The 25,899-nt window shown below is 38.4% G+C and overlaps 2 protein-coding genes across 6 annotated transcripts in view; both read left to right on the top strand.

Moving 5' to 3' along the window:
• The window catches only part of LOC135197790 (arginine-glutamic acid dipeptide repeats protein-like), a 168,192-nt gene that overhangs the window by 149 nt on the left and 142,144 nt on the right, over nucleotides 1–25,899 (top strand). The window contains exon 1 of one of the 5 annotated variants that reach the window (XM_064224905.1): nucleotides 93–194. The exons of the other annotated variants lie outside the window; for them this stretch is intronic. The gene's annotated coding sequence lies outside the window, so the exon portion shown is untranslated. Of the gene's footprint in view, nucleotides 1–92; nucleotides 195–25,899 lie in introns of those variants that run through there. 5 annotated transcript variants of the gene reach the window in all.
• LOC135197662 (arginine-glutamic acid dipeptide repeats protein-like) lies at nucleotides 151–20,862 on the top strand. The gene is made up of 8 exons (XM_064224674.1): nucleotides 151–287; nucleotides 13,078–13,160; nucleotides 13,784–13,999; nucleotides 14,435–14,552; nucleotides 16,352–16,440; nucleotides 16,692–16,797; nucleotides 17,413–17,593; nucleotides 20,856–20,862. Exons 3-8 carry the CDS (start codon nucleotides 13,919–13,921, stop codon nucleotides 20,860–20,862), a joined length of 582 nt encoding a protein of 193 aa, XP_064080744.1. The 5' UTR covers nucleotides 151–287; nucleotides 13,078–13,160; nucleotides 13,784–13,918.

Genomic DNA, 25,899 nt, shown 5'->3' with positions numbered 1-25,899 from the left:
CAAAAAATTCCTCGCTGTAGCCGATGGAAGTGACCGGGAAAAAAGAAAATAAAAGAAGTGTGGTTTTGTCATGTTTGTGGCATCGTTCGTTGACTGCGGTCGCCTTTTTGACGATTGTTAATAAGCTAATTAATCGCTGAGTCAGTGATACGATGGTCCCGTTTTGTTGCAACTCTCCTTTGTACCCTGGATGGGTAAGAGTGGTCTGAAATTTGGGAGTGGGGCCTAAGAAAGCTTGGAGAAAACCTAGGCTATTCAGCCTTTAGTCCCGATGGGGACCCCGCAAGGTGTCAGAGATCTTCCATTAGCCAATTTATACCGTTTTTCCCCTTAACCAAATCCATTTACGCCTTCTCTGGTTAATTAATGGATCATGGTCTGTTAGGAGACCCTTTTATTATCACTAGCATGACTTTTGCGGCTTGAAGAATTGAGTCCCTAGAATGGTAATACAGTATAGGCTATTCATGGGTACCTTTATCATATTTTGGTAATGCCATACGTAGGCCTAGCCTGTTGAAAAATATTTGTCCAATACCTACCTACTTACCTAGGTACCTACACGTAGGTAGCTAGCCTAGCTAGTTTATAGTAATAAGCAAGAGCTTTTAGAGCATCTACTGATCTACATTTGTGGAATTGGCTGATTTAGGGCAGTTTGCAGAGTAGAGAGATGGGTAGGGATTGGTTATTTGAACCTACTAGCTACCACAAAGGAATAGCCTAGGCCAGTCCATGTGCTCAATTTTGTTAATTGGGGACGGTGCGGCGGGGGTTGGGGGGGGAGGGAAGTCTTTCCTCCCCTGATCAGGTCAGGTTATGAGGCAATTTTTTTGATAAGTCAGGGCACAATGCTGTAGGAAAGGTTAGGTTAAACTCCATGTGCTTAGTTCATTATCAAAAGTCCAATCTTATTCTGATACTTTTACTTGAGGGGTCCAGGGGAAGCAAAGTCCCCCTCCCCAGTGAGGTTAGGAAGATAAGGTCTGGTCAGGTCAGGACAAGGTTTTCTAGGAAAGGCAGGATTAGCCACTTTTCACAGTTGGAGTTCTCACGGCTACCCGTCTCCCTACCCTGCATCTACTCCTTAATGTATTTCCTACCACTCCCCTAATACCTAGCCTTGCATAGTGTATATATACCTACCCTAATGCAGTGTAAGATATGCACTGCACCGTTCATATGCAGTTACCCCAGCATAACATAGCGTTAGCTTACCATGCCAGTATTGGTTAATTTTTTTATAATATATATATTTTATATATAATGTACAGCAGTGTATCGGGTAAACAATAATTGTTTGGCCAAACAGTTTAGAAAAAGGTGTATACAGATACAGAGATGAGATATTTGCCATCTTTTGTCAATATTTTTACTTGAATCCCTTAGGGGCTGTATTAAACATGGCTCCTGCAGAGCTTCCTGCATGTGTAGTACCAGCCACCCAAGTATTAATATAATATAAAATATATATAAGCTAAACAAATAACTGCAAATTTCTCATCTCTGTATTTTTTTCTTGTAATCTCACCTAGCTATACTACATTATATACTACGTACACCCTTTTCTTTATTTAGCAAACAATTATTTTGACAAAGGATGTGTATCTCCATGTGTCGTCCTCCTTTACATTTAGCATGTATATTGCATTTTAGAGTAAGCAAACCTACAAAATTATCTAAGATACTGAAAAGATGCTAGATTAAAGTTTCAGAAACTGGGTTAATCAGTCCAGTTATTTTCAGCAAGAGAATAACCTTTATTGCTGCACTCAGACCTTGGTCTGTTCCATTTATGAATCTAGTTTTGTGTTGACAGCATGGCAAATGATGGTTTAGATACGTTCATTCACTGTCTTTCATCCTTTGCTGGAACCTGTGAAGTCAACCACATGGCAAAAAGGGGCTACCCTACAAGCCACCTTTTTAGTCCAGCCTTTTAAATTGCCTCGTCAATTTGGTGTTTTTTTTGCTTTGATCTTTCTCATGATTTGCAACTGGGAATGGTCTGCAGTTGAATCTTGGATTTCTTGGCATTCAGTAACTGTGTATTTTGGAGAACTAAGAATGAACATGTTTCTAAAACATGAAACTTTTATTTTTAGAAAAATTTATGCTCAGTAAGTTTTGGATATAGGTTACACGTAAATTCCCAACAGTAAATTTAATGATCCACTTTTTATATACAAAAAAGGTTGATGCCTCTGTAATTGGGCTATGATTAAATTGTAAATTGTCATGTTGTGCCATATCAGTACGTGTTTAAACCTTGAGGCAATATCCAAGAGCTAAATATTTTCATATATGATTGCACCTTATCTTCATCCTCATTGTTGTTCTTACCCCTTTGAAGGTCTGAAAAATATAGTCAACTCTTATAGTTTCAGGATTTAGTTTCAAAAATAAAAGACCGTAACCTCTCATTAGATGTCATATTTTACAAACCAGAATTGAATTCTCCCTTGTCCATTCTTCATTCATTTATAGTGCTTATAGAATGTCTTTCTTAATCTTCCCCTCCACTGAAGGTCAGTGTGCAGTTACAAGGTCTTACAAATATTACTTTGTCTTTTCCATTTCCAGACTCATTCTTTAATAATTTGTGGTTTTCATTTGATAGTATAGGCCAGTGTAATCATCAGAATATCTTTCCTTACTGTCATTTTTGCAGTGAATAGAGGTGCTACAAAGGAATGTTGTTTCAGTTTTGCTGCTTACCCTTCTCATGAATTTTTAATAAAAGAAGAGGTTGGAAATGGAAGAGGTATGAGTGTAGTATGTGGTGAAGAAATTTTGACAGATTTGCAGGTGATGCAGTCATAATCAACAAAACACCTCAAGATATGCAGTACAGTCATACCCCTACATAAGAAAGTCCCTACGTACGAAAAATCCAGGTTGCGAAGGCAAAGACGAAGCTTTTTATTGCTTCTGTGTACGAAAATAATTTAGGTCGCGAAAGGGTGTACTGTAAAGTCCGAGATTCGCCCGGGCCGCCGAGAACAATTTTAAAACTTGCGCGCCGCCAACTCGATAGACTCGCCACCATCCTCCCACTCTCCCATTGGTTCCTTATGCTAGTTAACGCTGTAAGATCTTGCTCTCCTATTGGTCAGCATCTATCCCATCATACATCTACATAAGGGAGTTCTTTGACCATTTTGTTTCGGCAGCGTTATCGTACACACGTGGAATTCGTTTGTTCACATAGATTTTGTTCGTTAACTTAAATTCGTGTTAGTGATGTCATAAAGTTTAGTGTTAATGTTTACTGCCCTTTTTTAATGTGTTTCGTAAAGTTAAGTGTTCATGTTTTCTGCCTTTTGTCTTCCTCCTCCTCCTCTGTCGCCACTTTCGGACATCGCCTCACTCGAAAGGTAAGGTTCCACATTTTACTACATACGTATTTACATGTACAGTGGACCCCCCGTATTCGCGTTCTCTGGATTTGCGGACTCACACATTCGCGGATTTCTCTCGTAAGAACGTTTCCCTGCATTATTCGCGAAAATTCGCGCATTCGCGGTATTTTTCTATGAGAAATATCCACAAATTCCTGGTTTTTGTTATCAATTTCATCATAAAATGCACTTTTTGTGATAAAACTTAAAAAAACCAAGTATGAAAATTTTAGTGGTTTTTCTCAAGTTTTAACTAACAAAATAGGCTGTTTTTAGCGTTTTTATAGGGGTTCCAAATATTCGCGGATTCTAACTATTCGCGGGGGGTCTGGTACGCATCCCCCGCGAATACGGGGGGACCACTGTACGTACAATATTTTTTGTACCCTGTGCACTAATACATTTTATTTACAGGTACAGTAACAGTTAGGTTAGGTTTTGAATGGTCCAAAATGTTGTATTTCATTGTTTATTGGTCAATTTAGTTTTATTATAAAATTTACTATGGTGTTTTTGTAGGGCTTGGAATGAATTAGGCAATTTACATGTAAAATGTAGTTCTGGATACAAAAAAATCAGGTTACAAAGGCCGCTTCGGAACGGATTAATTTCATTACCTGAGGCACTACTGTAAATGCTTAATTTAAAATTTTGTTCATGACACTTACCTGCCAGATATATACGTATATAGCTGTATTCTCTGACGACCGACGGAATTTCGAAACTCCCGGCAAACGCAGTGGTCGGCTAGGTGGTTAGTACCCTTTCCCGCCGCTGGGAGGCGGATACCAGGAACCATTCCCATTTTCTATTCAGATTTTCTTCTGTCGCCAGTCGGTAAACAACTGTTTACAGACCTCCGCCTAGGATTTTGAAAACCCCATTTGTCACTTGAGTATTTGGATTGTCTTTTGGTTTCGGACTTAGCTTTGTGATTTGGCATACGCTATTGTGGTTTGGATTTTGATTTTGCTTTTGATTTTTCTTAGAATTGAGATGTCTGGATCTAGTTCTACTAGTTTCAGAGTGTGTGGTGTAGAAGAATGTAAGGTGAGGCTACCAAAAGCCTCGGTAGATCCTCACACGGTGTGTGTGAATTGTAGAGGGCATGTTTGCTTGTTGGATGATAGGTGCAAAGAATGCGAAGTGTTAACTAATGTCGAATGAGGCGTATGAATCTTACATTCGTAGACTTGAGGGTGACAGAATTAGGAGGTCTTCCTCCAGGAGTGCTTCTGTTAAAAGTCAAAGTGATAAAGTTGCTCAATCTAACATAACTGTAGAACATGTTACGCATAACCCTGTAATTTCACCTTCAGATAAGGAAGTGATCGTTACCGAAGGGAATGCCCTTTCTACCATTTTGGAATCGATTCGGAACCTTGAATCGAAAATGAGAGTGCTACAATCTAATGTGCAAAAGTGTAGTGATAATGTTAGTGCCCCTAGTGATGTGGCGGGGGGGTGGCGTCGAATCGGTCCTATAATGCCTCCAGGTTGAGACCTCTGTCGGACTCCCAGAACACAGGGAATGGACATGTCGAAGGCCGAAGGAGGGTTACGGGAATTAAACACCGGTCTGGCGTCCCTTCGGCAGATCCTGAAGACGCATCCCAGGCTGCCAAAGATCGTGCGCAAGCTCGAATCTTGAAGGAATGCTTCTCTTCCTCCGAGACGTCCTCACCTCACCGTGGGTGGGAATCTCGGAAGGCCTCTCCAATTGAGAGTGGTAAGGAAGACGTAAGACGTCGCACTGGCGGCCATCGTCTTTCTCGCCCTCTTAGGAAAGGTCTTACGGAAGAGGATGCAGCCTCTCCAATTGAGAGTGGTAAGGAAGACGTAAGGACGTCGCACTGGCGGCCGTCGTCGTTTCTCGCCCTCTTAGGAAAGGTCTTACGGAAGAGGACGCTTCATCGGGAGATCGAGAGCGTCCTCCGCCTCGATTTACGCTTCGGTCTTCCCCGGAAGACTTCGAAGACAGTATCCCACACAAGAGATTCAGGACGCTTTCTGAGCGTCCTGATTCGAGTCCGGAGAGAAGGAAGAAGGCGTCCCCTCGCCCATCTTCTTCTCAAAGGATCATTCCATCATATGGTTCTTCACCATCAAAAAAGACCCTCGTAGCGATTCGTCAACAGTTGGATGCGTTTTTTTCGCCAAGAAGAAAGAAGAAAGATCGCGTAGTCGTAAAAAAGATCTATGGCTACCCGTCAAGAAATCTAGACGTTCTCCTGCGGCTTCTCTTCGTTCTTCGTCCTCTTCTGATTCGTCGCCTTCTAGACCTCATCGACTCAATCAGGACGCGCAAAAGCAGTCCTGTTGATAGAGTCTAGAAGTATTGGCGAAAGAGAAAAAGACATTAGGTGCTGCACAGGCGGCCGTCGTCGTTTCCAAGAGTCGAAGAACGTTCAGAAGGATCGCTCAGAAATAGAATGGAAGGAATTGATCTTGGCTTACAGGAAGAGAGTATTCAACAGAAGAAACGCCTTACTAATCAGGACGCTTCTCGGGACGCTCGGTGTCGTAAACGTCGGCTGGATAGACTTGAAACTCACGATATTAGTTCAGAAGAAGGATATGAGGACGCTTTTGAGGACGCGAGGTGTATACAACTCAAGACCGTTTTTAAAGGAGGCGTTTACACGACGTCCATCACGTCAGGACGCAAATGAGGACGCTTTTGAGACGCGAGGCGTAGTGCTAATAAGGACGCTCGTCGTCCTTCATATCAGGATGCTTTCCAGGACGCAAATGAGGACGCTTTGAGGACGCTAGGCGTCCGATGCATAAAGTCACCGTGGGAAGAAGAGAACTGGTCGCTAGTCAGACGGATAAGCGCCCTATGCTTCAAGGTAGTAGAAACTACAATATGGTGCTCGTCAAGAGAATTGTATGACGTTTAGTTTGGAAAATTCGGAGAGAAAGTCAAGGTTAGGAGAACATAGCGGCTCTCTTCAAAATTGATTTCAAGTGCAAGACCTACGTTTCGAAGGGAGGTGAAACTTCGGTTTCTTCTCGTTCAATTCAGGATAAGCCTACGTCTCCATTAGAAGAGAAATCGTCAAGCGAGCCTGTTCTCAGAAGAGGAGGAGGATCCTACAACCTCATCCTCTGTGGATTATAAGACTTTAAACTCGTCTTTTAAAAGATTTGTTTCCCGAGAAGTTTCGAGCTCCAGTTCCTCTCTCTCCACCTTCGCAAACTAACCTGTTTGAAGGCAAGGAAGACTCCAAAATTTGTTAAAATGGCCACCTCACTCTCAACTAAAAGGGCTTTTAAAAGAATCCACGATTGGATGGAATCCAAAAAGACAAAGGGCAAGACTTCTTTTGCACTTCCTCCCACAAAGCTTAGTGGAAAGATCAGGGAAGTGGTATGAGACAGAAAGAAGAAGCAGGTTTAAGAATCCCTGCTTCTGCACAAGGGGGATTTCGCCAGCTTAGTGGAGGCACCTAGAAGATCTTACCTGGCATCAGCAAAAGTTTCTTGGACAATGTCAGAGATAGATCACCATCTCAAAGGCCTTTACAAAACTCTAGAAGTTTTTAACTTTCTAGATTGGTGTTTGGGCGTCTTGGATGTAGAGTCTAGAAGCCCAGATTCTATTTCATTAGAGGACTTAGCAAGTATTTTATCATGTATGGACAGAGCAGTAAGGGATGGCTCCGACGAACTGGCATCACATTTTGCGTCGGGAGTCCTGAAGAACGCGCACTTTCTGTAGCTTCACAGCTAATTTAAGTCAGTGTCGCCTGCGCAAAAAGCAGAATTGTGTTCGCTCCCTTTTCTGCTCAATCTTTTCCTCAATCGATGGTAAAGGATTTGTTCAGTAAATCTCCAAGAACGAGCGACGCAGGACTTATTGTCTCGGTCATCGAAAGTCCTACTGATCAGACATCTTTCAAGAACCACGCAAGCTTCTAGGAAGAATTATAAGCCTTTCATGGAAGAGCCTCTTCGAGAGCTTCTGCTCGAGGGAGGAGTTTCCCTAGGGGCAGAGCCCCCTCAAAAAACCAGGGCGAAAGAAATGACTTTTTGGCCTCCAGGCACCAGTCGGGGTGAGACTCGCTCTTTTTCGCGGAAGCATGGAGGATAAGAGGGACGAACTCTTGGTCACTCGAAGTGATCGAGAAAGGTTACAAGATCCCGTTTTTTATCAAAAACCTCCATTAAGCATAGAGCCTATAGACCTTTCGCCCTCTTATCAGGATTCGAAGCAACAGATCTTATTAGACCTTTTGGGATCAAATGTTGGAAAAGAGAGCAGTAGAAAGAGTTGTATCATGGAACTCTCCAGGCTTCTACAAACAGGCTTTTCCTTGTTCCGAAGCACTCGGGAGGATGGAGACCTGTCCTAGACGTAGCAGGCTGAATCTTTTTGTAAGGAAAATGAAATTCAGAGCTCTCTGTTTCAGGCTGAGTACAGCCCCTATGATATTCACGCTTCTGATGCAAATGTAGCAAGATGGCTCCATCTCTCGAAGATAAGAGTCTCACTCTACTTAGACGATTGGCTGATCCGGTCCACGTCAAAGGAAAAAGTGCCTGGAGGACCTACACACGACATTACAGCTGACGAAGGACCTAGGCGTTTTGGTCAACTTCGAGAAGTCCCATCTGATTCCCACACAGTCCATCGTGTATCTGGGGATTCAGATGGATTCAGTGGCTTTTCAAGCATTTCCATCCATAGAATGTCAGCTAAAATGCTTAGAGAAAGTATCAGTCTTCTTAGAGAAGGAAATATGCCTCGGCGAGGGAATGGATGAGTCTGCTGGGGACCATTTCCTCGCTGGAGAAATTTGAAATTGTCTGGGAAGGCCTGCACCTCAGACAGCTTCAGTTTTTCCTAGCAGACAACTGGAAGAACAAGAAAGACCTAGACGAGATTTTGAGAATCCCTCAATCGATTCAAAGGAGCATTTGAAGTGGTGGTTCCGATACCCCGTCAAGCTATCGGAAGGGATGTCCCTCAAAGTTCTGAGCCCAGACTAGTGTTGTTCTCAGACGCGTCCATGACGGGCTGGGGAGCAACACTGGGGGTTGGAGGAGGAGGTGTCAGGGCCTCTGGAGAGAGGTCCTGCACATAAACCTCAAGGAGCTAGAAGCGATTCGTTTGGCACTTCAATGCTTCGAGTCAAGGATTGTGGGACGAATTGTACAAGTCAACTCGGACAACACCACAGTGCTCACGTATATCAAAAAACAGGGGAGGAACTCTATCTCGGTCCCTGTTCAGGATAACGAGGGAAATCTTACTTTGGGCGAAGCTAACAATATAACGATTCTAACGAGATTCGTTTCAGGACAGCAGAACGTTCGTGCAGATCTCCTCAGCCGTCAACATCAAATGCTTCCAAAACGAATGGACTCTCCATCCAGAGATTTGCAAAGCGTTATGGAAACTTTGGGGACGTCCACTGGTAAGACCTCTTCGCGACAGCGAAAAAGGAAGAGGCATTCCTATTTACTGCTCTCCGGTTCTGGGACCCAGGGGCAATAGCAATAGACGCCATGCTTTGGAATTGGAAGGGGATGGATCTCTGTGCCTTTCCTCCATTCAAACTCCTGGGAGAGGTAATAAGGAAGTTTGCGGCGTCGGAAGGAGCAAGAATGACGTTGATCGCCCCCTTTTGGCCTGCAAGCGACTGGTTCACAGAGGCCATGTCATTTCTGGTAGATTTCCCAAGGACACTTCCAGAAAAAAAAATCGATCTACTCAGACAGCCCTACTTCGAGAGGTATCACGGAAACCTCTCTGCTCTGAGTCTGACTGCATTCAGACTATCCAAAAGTTGGCCAGAGCGAGAGGTTTTTTTCAAGATCGGTGGCAAGAGCTATTGCCAACGCTAGAAGAACATCTTCTTAAGCTGTCTACCAATCGAAGTGGGCTGTCTTCAGAAGTTTGGTGTAGAAGGGAAAATATTTCCTCCTCCATGACCTCTGTGAGCCAGATTGCTGATTTCCTCCTATATCTTAGAAATATAGACAAACTTTCAGTGTCAACGATTAAAGGCTACAAAAGTATGCTGTCAACGGTCTTCCGACACAGAGGCTTGGATTTATCAAATGATAAGGATCTTCACGATCTGTTGAGGTCCTTTGAAACCTCAAAAGCTCCACGAGACAAGATTCCCTCATGAACTTGGATATTGTCTTAAAGTTTTTAATGTCAGCCCCATTTGAGCCATCTTTGAAAGATGTAACTAGAAAAGCTATTTTCCTAACCTCTCTGGCAACAGCTAAGAGGGTTAAGCAAATCCAAGCTATGAGTAAACATGTGGGTTTCAGAGAAACACAATGCGGTGTGTTCGCTGAGCCCCTCGTTCTTAGCTAAGAACGAGAACCCATCCAATCCAACCCCTGGCCCTAAAAGCTTTGATATCAAGGGGTTATCAGAGTTCGTCGGACGAGCCGCTGGAGAGGAGTTTTGTGCCCTGTCAGAGCTCTCAAATTTTATCTGGAAAAGACCAAACATGTAGAGGCCCGTCAGACAACCTGTGGTGTTCGGTCAAGAGGCTGGAATTATCAATGTCTAAGAACGCACTGGCGTTCTTCTTGAGAAGCACCATCAGGGAAGCTCATTCGTTCCTGCACAGATGGTGATCTTAAACTGCTAAAAGTTAATGCTCACGAAGTTAGAGCGGTAGCTACTTCGGTGGCTTTTCAGAAAAATATGGCTATGGCACTCAGTGATATCCTAGGTGCCACATTTGGCGAAGCAACTCTGTGTTCGCTTCACACTACCTCAGAGATGTGAAGGCGACATATGAGAATTGCTACTCGCTTGGACATACATTTCCACGGATACAGTATTGGGGACGAGAAGCAATACGAACCCCATCCTTTAGAAAATGGATGTGTGTGATTTTAATTATGGGTATGTTTTTTTATGGTTGTAGGGTTGCCGCTTGAGGCGGTCTTCCCTTTAATTAGCCTGAAAGTTATGGGACTAACTTTAGTTGGGCTAGGTTAGGTGGTATTTATTATGCTTCGTTGTCTTCAGTATGGTCAATATTGGTCTAGTCACATTGTGGCACGCTCCCGTTGACAGATCATCTAGAACTATCCAGCTATACAGGTCACTACCTTGCTGGAAATTCTAGTTAAGCAGAAGCAGGCTTGGGTGACAGTACTCACAAAGTCAGCTCATGCTAACAGGTAAGAACAAAGATGTCAATCATCTGCATGTGAAATATTTCCAAAATCCTTCTATTCTGTCCGTTCCCACCTCCAATGGTGGGATTCAGCTATATATATCTGGCAGGTAAGTGTCATGAACAAAATGATATTGTCATGATACAATAAAGTTTGTTCATACTTACCTGACAGATATATATAATCAAGTTACCCACCACCTCCCCTCAGGGGACAGTGTAGAGAAAATCTGAATAGAAAATGGGAATGGTTCCTGGTATCCGCTCCCAGCGGCGGGAATGGGTACTAACCACCTAGCCGACCACTGCGTTTGCCGGGAGTTTCGAAATTCTGTCGGTCGTCAGAGAATACAGCTATATATATATCTGTCAGGTAAGTATGACTTTATTGTATCATGACAATATCAATTATATGTCTAGAGAGTTGAGAAATACTAAGTGTAAAAAGAGTGCACAAAGGGATGAAATAACACTAGATGGAGAAAGGATAATCAGATTGAATCTCAAATGTTGAAGAATTGCATACAGAAGCCAGATCATTTAAAAGGCTAGTATGATCTGTATTGCTATTCAGACAGGAATCATAGTATGACAGCAATGCAATACTATTTAGATTTTGTAAGACACTGATACCATATATAAGATTTGTCATTTGAAGAACAAGTGTTATGAGTCAAATGGCAGGATATTGTAAGGAAAATTACCAGTTCCATGTGTGGTACTCAAAAATATCTGCAGGTGTGAATACATACATCTTGAGAACTTTGGGTTTTTGGTTGGACCCAAATATATAACCATTAGGTCACCCTAAAGGCAATAACTCGTGAAGCTTCAAGTTAAACTTTCAAAGGGTTAAACTAGGTATTGAGGAACTCTGCTACATAAATGTTATTGTTAAATGCATTTCAGGTAGTCTTCCTACATCAAACTGCTAATAATATACAAATGATACAACTACAAAATTATTCTTTACAGCGAAGGTGAGAAGACATAGTTTAACTAAGCGTATTCGAGTAAAACTATTGAATTTGGTGTGGAAATCATCAATTTTGAGAAAATTATAATGCAATAATTAAAACATCTTTCATGTGAATTTATATTTTAAAAATCTTATATGGGATGAAATTTAAATACTTAAGATTTTATCTGCCGAAAGGATTTTTCCTTTTATCTTCAATACTTTTGGAGATATTAGCATTTGAACAGCGTTAAAGCTAGGCTGCCAGAAATTAACCTGTGTCCAGTAATGACTTCACCCATAACAAGAATTATTTTTTGAGTTGGTGGTAAGTAAGGGACCTCTCAATATTTTGTTGATATAAATCAAACAGACAAGGCCACTCTAGCATCAGCTATTTTACCCTATTAGAAATATAATGCTGTAGCCTAATTAACATCTTTAGTTTTGCAGTCTCTTCATGGAAACATGCCATTACCTTAATCCTGATAAGTTTGTCTCTGGCCAGTTTGTCATTTTTTTTGTCAACTTGCATTACTGTGTGCTTTGAAGCCATGTTATTAATTAAGTGCAATATGGGAAGGTGTTTTGAGTGCATTTCTTCCTGGTTGTACAATATTAAATTTGTGCCAAAGAAAGTCAGAAAGCACCAAAAGATATCCCAGTTATGGTCCCAGATGATACAAATTGATTAAAAATTTGTCATTTTAGGGAAGCAACAGTGCAAACATTACCTGCCTGGTATGTATACAAACTATGTATAAATAAATTGAAAAATATTCAGCATTTGCCCTCACCACTGCTGCACACACTGTCAAAACCAATTGTAGTAATTATTGAGGAAAAAAAAGTCCATCCCTATGGATACCAAATAATTCCAGAAACTGAAATGTATAATACATAAAATTATGTGTAGAGTGAATAAATAAAACTAGGGACAGACATGAAAAAAAAAATGTACACGTACTTCATTCATTACAGTTCCATTTTTCAGATGGTAAAGTGTTCACATTGATTTTCCTATTTTTAAAATACTACAGCATAAGGAAACTGCAGTGATTTTAGATAGAGACATTGAAGTACGTATTGCAAAAGATGCAGAATTTTGTAGAAAATATTTTTTTATTTACTAGGACTTATAATTATTTAGTAGCATTCTGAAATTCAATGGCACATATCTGCTTATAGAAAAAAGAAATTTGAGCTGTCTCAAGGCTTATTTAAGTACTGCTGACATACATAATTATTTAAATTTTCAGCAAAAGCACTCCATGATATATTAAACATGCCTGTATCCATACTTAAACCAGACCGGAGCTCAAAATGACATGTAAAGCATCAGAGATAACTCATTCCATGTCTAACCCCTTAGGAGGAGAATGTAACATAATGTGTTATTAATGGTGATCCTGTGTCCATACTGTAGTTTTTATACAAATTTGGTATCATCGGTGTGAAAGGCAAAATCTTAAGCACTGGTTAAAGCTATGAATAGCCTATAGTGTTTGACCACTCATAATATTGCACAGCCAAAAGTAATTCAATACAGTTTCTTCCACAGATTTGGTGATTGGTAACAAGAATGACATACTCACCTGGTTGCAGAATAGGCTCATTGTGTTCACTACTGCCAACTAGTTCTAGGTAATTACATAATTTTATTCTAATTTAAGAAGTGTTGGACTGTAATGCCCATTATCAAGGGAGGTTTTTGTTTGGTTAGCCACAAGCAGTAGATAAATAAATTTATGGAGTAAAAATTCAATAAAATTAGCTCGCATTTCAGTTGTTTATACCTAATTATACATTCCTAGGGTAAAATGGTTTAAAGGAATCAGTGTAAGTATATATAGCTTTTAATGGTAGACCTTGCATGCCTACATAGATTTAACACTGGGTGTTCCAGATAGATGGTTGTAAAACAGCTATTACAAGAGACATTTGAGCAAATAGACAATTCTAAGTACCCTATCTTCCTTGCTTACTATATACATATACTGCTTGTCAGTATCCTTTGACCTTATTTTTGCTAGTTTTACGTTGTTAAAGGTACCACTCCTGGCCATACCTTTTGAGGTCAGTATAGTCAGGTATTTTACTGTACTCAAGTTTGCCTTGTAGCAAAGATTGCCCTTTTGCTTAGAGAACCCTGATAATGATTCAGCTGTCTTGGAATACATATATCTGTGTGTTGTGTGTGTGAATTTCTTTTTTAACCAAAAAGATACTTCTTTGTTTTTAACCAAAAAGATACTACTTCGTTTCAGATGAATAACTTATAATGTTAGGATGACAACCACTGAACGAACCAAGGTGGTTGAACAGGGAGAAAATGGAGGGGGGTGTGGAAGCACAGACAACCCACCCCCCTCATCTGCGTCATCATCAAAACTCAAACTCGAATGCTTCCACCCCATCAATTCCCCCTAGTGGGGTTATGGTACCAGGGGACCAAAGGTCCAGATGGAACAGTCATTGAGGAGGTAAGATGGAAAAGACAATGCTTATTGAAACAGTTCAGATATTTTTTAATTAATATTTCATTCTGATTCAGTATGGTTCAATGGTTCTTGTAAGGCATTCATTTTGCCTTTGTCTTTTTTTTATTTTTTTATTTATTTATTTTTTTTTATTATTATTACTAAGATTTTTTATAGTCTTCATTGTTTATCAATATGTTTAACTGTCTTGAATCCTGATTGCAGTGCAAAAGATTATATTTCATTACATTATTTTATAATAAAAGTTCTTCAAGTCCAAGCCATAATTTTTGCTTAAGACAAAAATTTGTTGTAATAAATTCTAGTATCATTCATGGAGACAACAGCATGAGTAATGTTATTGTACCAGTTATATGGAAATATCTAGTCTAAGATGATATTGACAGTTTCATCATCATTGGAATTGTTTGTATTTAGGTTATGACAGCTGTAGTCGGCAAGAAACAGCCAGTAAGAGGTCAGGCTTTCCGAGCTCCCAATGGAGAATATACGTCCTATCTTTGTACAGATGATACTACACTATATAGACCAGGAGGTAAGCTAGCTTGTGATTTTTTTATGAAGCACTAATACTATATATAGTATGTATTTCCCATGATTCGATGTATGTAAATTCATCCAAGTGTTTAGTTTTGTTTATTGGTAGGCTGCACCGTCCTCGGTGCGATAACCACTGACATACATGATGTGAATTTTAGGTAAGAAATTTATCTTCATAATAGTATATAGGAATGAGAAAACAGAATATACTTGTAATATAGGAGCAGATTTACAATACATTTACTGTATTTATTCTTGCCTGGTTTTGTTTCATGGTAAAACATCCATTACCCTTTTACTTATTTTTCATGATAGTTTTGTTTTTCACTGTAGATCATGAATTTGAATCATCTTGTAGGTTACCATGCCAGGTATTTGTAAAAGGTATGGCAATCCTGTTTGTTGTCAGTATCCTGTAATCTGCTTCTCTTCAAAGAAAACGTTTTGTTTTTCCCTAAGGAAAGTAGATCATTGACTTCAATTATTGAATATTTCATTGCTCAAAATTTCTCCCTTTTCCTTATGTGGCTGAGGTATATAAGTACGGGCTTTTCATCTCTTTTATTTCCCATTGTGTAAAGATGCAGTTTTGTCATGGGGACATCAAGGATTTTGGTTTATTACCCCTGTTGTATACCTCAACTCAAAGATTTCAGATGCTTTTCACTCCTTCAGATTTGTTTGTTACCATAACTTCAGTGATGGCTTAGTATACTGTATTCATGGTCTGTTTTTCATATTGTACTTTCTGCATAAGGACAAGATATTATTTCCATCTATTGTTCTTTGAACATAACTGTTTCTTAAGATGTGATCTTGTGCTGCTGTTAGCATTCCTTATGTTTCCTACTTTAGTTCTCCTCTCTGAAGCTATTGACACATTTCATCGCTGGACAATACTTTAGTCTCTCATGTATTGTCTGTCAATTGGGTGGTTGTGCTTTTCCTCCGTTCTGTTGGTCATTCTCCTGTCTCTGTATATTTCTGGGCTTTTGTCTACTTTTGTCAGTCCTTATTCCCTTGCACTCCTTAGCCACTAGTCTTCACTGGTTTTCAAATACTGCCCCAGTGCTCTGCTCTTGATGTTGACGCAGTCCTCTATGCTTAGTAGTTGTCTCCTTCCTGCCTTTCATGTTATGTATAGTCTCTTTGTTTTTGCTCTTGGGTGTAGTAGTGCTTTGTGTATTGTCATGGGTTTCCTAGTTTTCTGGTCTATGCAGCAGAGTTCAGCCTTTGTCCACTACTACTACTACTACTACTACTACTACTACTACTACTACTGCTACTACTACTACTACTACTACTACTACTACTACTACTACTACTACTACTGTTGTTGTTGTTGTTATTATCTTTGTAAAAGTCCATGAGTAATTCTCTCTCCTCTCTCTCTTCTCATCTCTCTTCCTCTCTCTCTCTCTCTCTCCTTTCTCCTCTCTCTCTATCTCTCTCTCTCTCATATGTCTTTTAATGGTAGTTGAGAATTATTTTAAGATGACGTTAAGTTAGACTTCTTGATAGTTATAGACCAAAGGAACTGGACGAAGAGTAAAAGTGAGAAGTAATGCAGTTGGGGATAGAAAAGATGTTGCAAAGAGCATATTCTATCCTGTACAGGGAACATTTTGACGATTAAGAATTTTGCTTTACAATCTTTGGTTATTTTTAAGCAGTTTCCAGCTGGTGCTAGAAGCTTATCATATTGTTAAGACCTCAGGTTTGTTAGCTATGAAAAATACAAATTGCTTAAAAATGTATCATTTTCCACTTTTATCTGTATTTCTTTTTCCACAGATTCTGTATACATTGAAAGTCAGCGGGCTGACCAACCATTTTTCATCTGCTCAATTCAAGAATTTCGTAGGGTAAATGACCTGAGACTGGTATTACATTTAACATTAGTTTGTATTGACATGAGAAAAATTGTTAAATATCTTGACAGTTTTTGTAATCATGTACAGTATATGCTGTTTAAAAGTGCAGTTTTACAGGTTTACCTATGTGAATATTACTGTATAAATGACATTTGGTTTAACTGACATTTTTTTTAATGTTAAAACATGTAAGGTTGAAGTAACGCTTTTTTTTTTTATCAGTCATATGTGAATAACCATTTGGTAATTATTTTGCACAGAGTAAGAGGGACACATTAATGGTCAACATAAAATGGTTTTATAGACCGTCTGAAGTGCCTGAAACTGTGTACCAGCGTCTTGTTCAGGATCGCAACACTGAAAACAGTAAGTATTGCATAATCCTTGATCATTTATATGGAGAAATAACTGTTACTGGATTGCATTGTATGAATATATGTGAACAGTTCAAGTTAATGTACACTCACATGATAATGCTTATCAGATGTAGCCACTCTTATGAAAGTGAAGAATTTTAACTCTCAGTTTAACTATCAAATATTAATGAATAGAATACAATAATTTCAGTTTTTTATGCAACACTGTTTATGGTATGCTACACAGTTTGAGAATAGTCTTGGGCTGTGTAATTAAAAGTAATTTTATTTAACATTCAGCAGTGCTTAGTAGGTAAGAATTACACTTTCCACAAGTTTTACTCATGTCATAAGTTCTTAGAGTATGTACGTATATATGAAGGTATTGACAAATTCCAAAATAGTATTATTTCACATCTTGTTGGCATTATGTATGTCTGTCAGTATGGGATCACAAAGAAAAGGCCTCAGAGTATGTAACTATTTGTCATGTATAGTACAATAAAGTAGTTTTCAAATGATTCTCTCATATTTTGAACTCTGTTTTATCCACATATTAAATTTTAGCATAATTTTTAATGCTATAAGTATTAGTAAACTACGAACATGGTTTATTTTCTCCTAGATAACAGATCCTTGGTAACAGATGACCCTGTAATCAAGAGCAGAGAGCTTTTCATTTCCGATGCAACTGACACCTACCCAGTTTCGGTTCTCCGAGGTTTATGCAGGGTTGATCATTATTCAGACATTCATGCTGTGAGGGACTTTCTCCCTGAAGATAATTCCTTTTTTTATATTCTTGGGTAAGTTTTCTTTTATCAAATGTAAAAGGGTTTAGGATGGTACTGATGTTGATGAATAGTGACAGTAGTTTTTTGTTAGAATTCAAGGGAGTTTGATTACAGAGGAAAGATTTGTTTTTGTGGAAGTACAAACCATTTCATAAATACTTTTCTGACTAATTTAAGTTTTATTATTTAACCCTCTTTACACCGAATGGACATATTAAACGTCGAGTCAAAATGTCTCCCGTATGCCGAATGGACGTATCATACGTCGACTCAAAAAAGTTTTTTTTAAAATTCGCGGAAAAAATACTTATAGGCCTACCAGCCGAAAACTTTTAAATCACGCGCCTTGGGGGATGCTGGGAGTTCGCGGATCAAGGCGTTGTTTTGTTTACAATCGCTACGCAGGCGCGCAAGCGCGAACTTCTTTCTTATCACACTAAAAAGTATCAGTGACACATCTCAAAAATTATTTCGTCACTTTGACATAATTTTTGCACCATTTTAAATTATCCTTTACATGAAGTATTATATATGAAAATGTGCGCAATTTCATGTTTAAAATACAACAACAAAAAAATACTCATGATTGTAGCGTTTATCAGTTTTGAAATAATTTTCATATAAATAACGATAAGTGCAAAAATTTCAACCTTTCGTCAACTTTGACTCTACCTGAAATGGTCGAGAAACGCAATTGTAAGCTAAAACTCTTATATTATTGTAATACTCAATCATTTGCCTTCATTTTGCAACAAATTAGACGTCTCTAGCACAATATTTCGATTTATGGTGAATTTATGAAAAAACTTTTTCCTTACGTTCGCGCGGTAACTCTTCCGATAAATTTTTTCGTGCGATTGTCCTAATGTTTGCACCATTTTAAATTTGCCGTTACATAAAGTTTTGTATATATGGAAATGTGCGCAATTTTCATGCACAATACAACTAAAAACAACCCATGGTTTGTAGCTTTTATCAGTTTTGTTAATATTTTTCATATAAATAATGTTAAGTGCAAAAATTTCAACTTTCGGTCAACTCTACCGAATGGTCGAAAAACGCAATTGTAAGCTAAAACTCTTATATTCTAGTAATATTCAATCATTTACCTTCATTTTGCAATGACTTGGAAGTCTTTAGCACAATATTTTGATTTATGGTGAATTTATGAAAAAAAACAAAACATTTTCCTGACGTCCGCGCGGTAACTCTTCCGAAAAAATCAGAATGTTTTTTGTGTGATTGTCGAAATGTTTGCACCATTTAAAATTAGCTGTTACATAAAGTTTAATATATGAAAATGTGCGCAATTTCATGTAGAATACAACTAAAAATGATTGAAGGTTATAGCTTTTCTCATTTTTTGAAATATTTGCATATAAATCACGATAAATAGAAAAAAAACCACGTTCGGTCAAATTTGACTCTACCAAAATAGTTGAAAAATGCAATTGTAAGCTAAAACTCTTACGGCCTAGTAATATTCAATCATTTATCTTCATTTTGAAAAAATTTAAAGTCTCTAGAACAATATTGTGATTTATGGTGAATTTTTGAAAAATATATTTTACTTCCCTCCGCGCGCTGTTTCGCGCCGCAAGTCTCCGAAATGCGTACATTGCATTATCCTAATATTTGCTTCTTTTCATATTAGCCGTTTTATAGAGTTTCATATATCAAAATGTGTGCAAATTCATGAAGAATACAATAAAAAATAATTGAAGGTTGTAGCTTTTCCCATCTCCGAAATATGTGCATATAAAAAATATATATATAAAAATTTCGACATTCGGTCAACTTTAACTTGTCCGAAATGGTCAAAATCTGCAATTCTAATCTAAAACTCTTACAGTATCGTAATACTCAATCATTTGTCTTCATTTTGAAACAAATTGGAAGTCTCTAGAACAATATTTAGATTTAATGGTGAATTTTTTTGAAAAAAAACATTTTTTTACGTCCGCAGCGCTTACGAATTCGTACATCATTTTGTGATAATATTTTTCCGGTGTTGCTTTTATTGTTTTACTATGTATTATATATCAAAATGATTGCAATTTAGTGTACAATATAACGAAAGAAAAGTAACCCGTTAGCTTTGACCGTTTTTTGCACAGCGTGATTTGAATACAATTATGTATGAATTTTTTTTTCCGCTACCATATATCGCATTATTTACATATGATAATGATATTATTTTTCATTTCTGATGGTTGCATACTAAACTTGAAGCAATGATAAAAAAATGAGCCAAAAATGAACTCTTAATTTCCAAAACTAAGCGCGCTGTGATTTTTTGAAAAAAATTATTTTTTCCGCTTCCGCGCTCACTCCAAACCGGCACCCCGGCATACGGGGTTTTGATTTTTAGGGCTTTGCGTAAGAGGGTTAATGGTGAATAGGTGGGAGTCATATGACTGGTAGCACCCTATCTCCCTTCCAAAGGCAGATCTACTGACCTACTTCTTGCTGTTCTTCAGACTAACCTTCCCACACCTTTCATTGCATTGGTGCCAAATTCTGCATTGTATCAGAGTATTAGTGTTTTCATGTTACTGAATTGTGCAAGTCAGATAAATGGTCTGGCAACCCAACATGACCTTAAAAGTCTCAAGATGTCTCAGTGAAGAGCTTAGAATTAATACTGCTGTGTTAAATTTTCACCAAACAATTCTTTATATTTGTGATCTTAGATTTCTTCATCCAAAATCCTTAATGGCTCATTGAATCAGTGCTATGAACAGAAATTCCTTTAGTAGATTACTCCACTGGCATAACTCATAAAGTTTATGCATAAAGTTTATGCTTATATCTATTTTGTAAGAAAATGTTACGAATGTTTCCTTGAGTGCCATGGTCAATACATGGTAGAGCACATAAATTATAAATGCCTGCAGCATTCTCTTTATGCTGATTGCTGGCCAGACCCGTGAGAGTTACATGTTTTGGTACTATTTTTGTATGTTGAAATTTTTACATTTCGACAATATTTGTCCTCATTTCAGGTTTTCATGTATTCTCGAGTTACTCTACTGCTTTTAATTCTTCAGTATGTTGCTCTTTTGTAGATTGTTCAATTAATGTAATACTGTATATCTAATTTCCTATATTTCCTTTTTACTTCACCTATATCTGTTTATGATAATGATGTACTGACCTCTCAGTCTCTCTCTCAAAGTTGAACTGTTTGCAGTATTGGTAATAAAACATGTCAGTTTTGATGTCAGTGAACGTGCTTTATATCTGTAAATAAAAACAAACTTTTTGCCAATAGGTACTAGTTAGATTTTTTTTTTAGTTTTAGATTTATCTTCCCGCCACTGGCCAGTGGCATAAGGCTGATACAGTTTCTCTCCATCTGTCCTATCCCGAGCCATTTCCCTCGCTTCCTCTAAGTTTTGGATTTCATCCTCAAGATCCCTGACAATTATGTCTATCCACCTCGTTCTGGTCTACCCAGCGGTCCCTTTCTTCCTATTTGTACTGCTCTCAGTGCTCTCCTGGGGTCTCTATTCATCTTCCATCCTCTCAACATGTCCAAACCATTTCAGCCTTCCCCTCTTCAACCTGGTACTGACTGGCCTTTGCCTCAATCTCACCCTGATGTCTTCATTTCTAACATAATCATCCCATTTAATGCCAAGTATTCTTCTCAGCAGCTTCATCTCAAAAGCATCCAACCTTTTCTCCTCTGTTCTGGTCAGTGCCCAGGTGGACGAGCCATACATCAGGACTGGTAGTACTACTGCATTGAATATTCTCATCTTAGTTCTCAAGCTGATTTCATGCCTCGACCAAACGTTTTTTCTCAGAACCTCAAAAGCTCTTGCTGCTCCTAGTTTTCTTCTTTGTATATCTTCAATTTGCCTCCCGTCTGCTGTTACCACACTTCCCAAGTAAACAAACTTCTCACTTGCTTGAGTTCCTGTCCTCTGATTGTCATATCCTCCATGTGCACCCAATCATCATCCTTACTCACAACCATGATCTCGCTCTTCTTTGTGCTGATGTTCAAGCCAAAATTCTGTGTCTCTGTCTCCATCCTCATTACCATACCTACCAGCACCAGCCACGTATCAGCAACCAACGCAACATCATCAGCAAAGTCCAAATCCATAAAAACTTCTCCACCAATACTAGCCCCTCTGTTTTCATTCTCCATCACTCTTCTCATTATATGGTCAATATATACATTTAAACAAGGTGGGTGACATAACACATCCCTGTCTTAGCCCACTTCCAACTGGGAACCATTCACTTTGCTGTCCATCCAGCTGTACACAGCTGCACACTCCTTGGTACCAGTTCTTTAGTATCCTTATCACTTTCAGTGGTATACCATAGTGTTCTGCCACTCTCCACATTCCATCTCTCCATACTGAATCATACGCTTTCTCCAAGTCTATAAAAGCACAGAATATTGGCTTTGCATACTCCCATCTCTTCTCAATTATCTGTCTTAAGGTGAAAATTTGATCCACTGTTGACCTTCCACTTCTAAAACCACACTGCTGTTCTCTAAGTTTCTCTTCTACTATAGGTCTTATTCTGTTAAGTATTACTCTCATGAATATCTTCCCTGGGACTGACAGTAAACTTATGCCCCGATAGTTACCACACTCCCTTTTGCTTCCCTTATTTTTATATATTGGTATCATAATTGCCTTTTTCCAATCACTTGGTACCACCTCTGTTCTCCAAACTATGCTAAAAACAACTCTTAATGCCTCTATCATCCTTCGTCCTCCTGCTTTAGCATCTCTGCAGTTATCCCGCACACGCCAGCAGTTTTTCCATTTTTTACAGATTTTAAGGCCTCTTTCACCTCTTCTGCACTAATGTCTTCTAGTTAAGTTAACAAAATTTAAGGGGACCACTATATTTGTGTCAAGATTTGATTATTAGAGTACTACTCATAATTACGACCAATATTTTTGTCAGGTCTTGCCTCTATGATGTAACCATCTTGGTTTTTGAGATTGTTTTTTTTTCCAGCTGATGGAACTGTATTTGTTATCTCTAAATGTAGTCACCTTATGGGATTCATATTTTAAACATAAACACATTTCAATCAGAGAATATTTAGGTAGATGTTTTGCTTAGCACAAACAATAATGGTGTCATTAGCATTTCAATAGAAAATTCATAGGGAGTAGTTGGTTGGCTGGTAGGAGGACATTTATTGATGGAATCCTTTATAAAAGTCCTGCAGGAACCATTATATAATTAAACCAATTATAATGTGGCACTGCTTACCCTTTACTGCTTCCTTAAAACAAGTTTTAGGGTAGGGTCGACATAATTCAAGAAGAAAGTCTATTATTCCACTTTCTTATACTGCAGTGACATAGCTTTTTTTATGGGTGGTGATGCCATATCAGTTGATGTGCTGCATTTATGTACTGTTTTGAGGTGGAATTTTAATAGTGCCTTACTGTCATTTTGATGTATTGACTAATCCATTTTTGGCCATTCAACTTAGGGTTTAATTGACACATACCTTTCCATAAATAATGAAGAATGCACAGAATCCTATGCAGCTCATTTAAGTTTAAGATGTAGCATTGTGATTTCTGTTGCTATATACGGTTTTCAGAATTTTAATTTTTTCCACAGATATACCCAGAGACAAGGAGGCTGGCTTCTACTCAGGGAGAAATACGTGTAGGCCCCTCTCATCAAGCCAAACTTCCCGAATACAGGTAAAAATTTATTGTCCATAAGTTTATTAAGGTTGTGTTATTGTGCTTTGTTTAAATGTATTCAACATTTTAGCAATTTTTTGCCTTTGCAAACCCAACAACTAGCACAGCTTATAGTGCAATAATAACATAAGGAAGAATGTGTTTCTTTACTCTATTCAACATACAAATAGAACTTGCCCAAAAGTATGATTAGAATAATTTGAATTTGTTCTTTTAGGGCTAAGTAATTATTACTTGCTTCTCATTGAATATAGTATAAGATTTATATCTAATTCATGAAGAAAATTCATTTCTTGGTAGAGCTTTTGTAAATAGCTAAGGTCTTGAATGGAATTATCATTAATGCAACAGGGGTAAGTGTGGTGGTTGAATGAGCGGCCAGAAGAATGTGCTGATTGGGAAGAACAAAGATGGGGTGCCAGGTGCATCAAGAACACGGATCTTCTCATGTACCTGCGAGCAGCACGTTCTATGGCAGCATTTGCTGGGCTTTGTGATGGCGGGTCCACCACTGATGGTTGTAATGCGGTGACTCTCAGCGACGACACAACAATTAACGCTTTGGAAATGGTACTGAATGAATATTATATTGATAATATGTGGAAGGTTGTGATTTATGGATTATAATTAAATTTCTCATGTGAACGGAAAATTTTTCATACTTTCATGTAAATTTATTTATTTATGGAAAATGAGTGTTCTTTTTGAAATGCACTTTGTGTTTTTTTCCGTAAATGTTTTAGCATGTTGAAATTTTGGTTAGCTAGAAACGTAAACCTTCTTGCAATATAAGTTATTTCTTATTTGTTATGATAAGTTACTGCTTTTTTGTTGTGATGCAAATTTTAATAAAAGCAATTTCTCAGCTCCATAACAGTGACTATGACCATGGTAAGGCTCTTCAAGCGCTTGTGAAATGCCCCGTCCCTGATGGAATAGAAAAGAAATGGTCAGAGGAAGAGTAAGTTTCTTTGAAATGCTCCCTGGTTGCAAGTAAATTTCTATATCATCATATGAAAACCCATCAATCATATAGAGCCCACAATTATGGTCTAAATGTCCACGACATTCATTGTAGGCTGAAGCAGAGTAACTAAGAATGACTTTTCATATCTCATATCTGTACTGTACAGATTTTGCATTTTGGAAAATATTAATTAATTCATGTTTTATTCCCTCCTTTCATTTTTCTTCATAGTCTAGTCCAGTGGTTCTTAACCGTGGGCCATGCCCCCCTAGGGGTGGCGTCAGCAATTTGCAGGAGAGGCACGCGCCCTAGGGAAAAATGAAAAAAATGTTCTTATTATATTCGTTATTCTCTTATGAAGAGTGAGGAACTAATATTCAGAAGTTTATGAAAAAATGCAAAAGTATCGCCTTATAACGTTACTTTCCTAGAGTTGACTACTCTAGTTAGGCTCGTTGGGCTGACCATGTTTGTAATTATTGACCTCCCTTCCTATCTCTCGAAACCCCTTCTCTTTCTCATTTTTTTTATTTCTATTAAATCTGGGAGGGAATTTTACTCATAGATGCAAGGGGGCTGTGAAAGAAAGGAACAACTCTTAAGAGAGGCGTGTAATAAAAAAGTTAACCACTGGCCCAGTATGAGTTCTGTTACTCTGTTTTTCTATAATGTAGGTTGTAATTAAGTGATAGATGAATTGCAGGTAGTTTTTTTTGCCTAATTACTGTAATTATTAATGTTTTTTTGTTTGCTCAGTCTTGTGTATTTAGTGTTTGCCTCTTGCTTAGTGGTTTGTGCTGTGGCCTTTTATGTATTGCTTTTACAAATAAGTTTTTGTTATTGATCACTCATAAGTATGCCAAGCAAAGTTGTCAGGGTTTGCTAGGTTGGATCTGCAGTATTTTCTTGCCCTTGCTGTAGGTGGATCCTCACCCGCTGTCCTCCACATGCTTAGCACTGCTGCTCTCTTGGTATCACATGGGCAAAAAGTTTATGCTTTGTCTACTGAATCTTTGCTTCATAGTTGGCCTTTGGATCTGCTTCAAACATCAATTTAAAGATCATCACTGTTTTAAACTGTACTGGTGCCTGCATGCGCAGGTGATTCCTTGTTTGCTTGGTACAACTGTTTTTTGCCCAATCTGCTTGTACCTATACTCCTCCCTCAGAGGCTGCACACATACTTATCTGCTCAATGCATTACTTATTAATTGTGCTGCCCCCTGGCTTTTGCGACCTTTGTGCCTGCTTTTCCAGTACTGCTTCTCATATACTAGGTATTACTTGTTGATACTGGAGGTAGCAAAGTATGATTCAACCTTTGCATAAGTACAGGAGAGTATTTTTTCATTGTTGTCTAGTCATCTTTGTCAGGATATTGTTTTCATCATATTCACTTCTCACTCTGCTACAACTGCTGTTGGTGTACATAAAATGTAAAATGCACTGGTGCTTTTTCACTATGCCAGCTGCATCAACAGTTACTCTTACAATTTTGCTTCCTGCCACTATGCCTTTTGGATCAAATGGCTGTTGCTCATGATATTATTATTATTATTGATTATTATTATTTTTTTTTTTTTGCTATTGGGATCCTCTTTGTGTTATGCCAACCATTTCAACTACAGTGGCTGCTCACATTTCAA

This window comes from Macrobrachium nipponense, chromosome 21 (assembly GCF_015104395.2).
Source record: "Macrobrachium nipponense isolate FS-2020 chromosome 21, ASM1510439v2, whole genome shotgun sequence".
Lineage (NCBI taxonomy): Eukaryota > Metazoa > Arthropoda > Malacostraca > Decapoda > Palaemonidae > Macrobrachium > Macrobrachium nipponense.
Note: the sequence above shows the minus strand (reverse complement) of the source record. Positions and strands in the feature narration are given on the sequence as shown.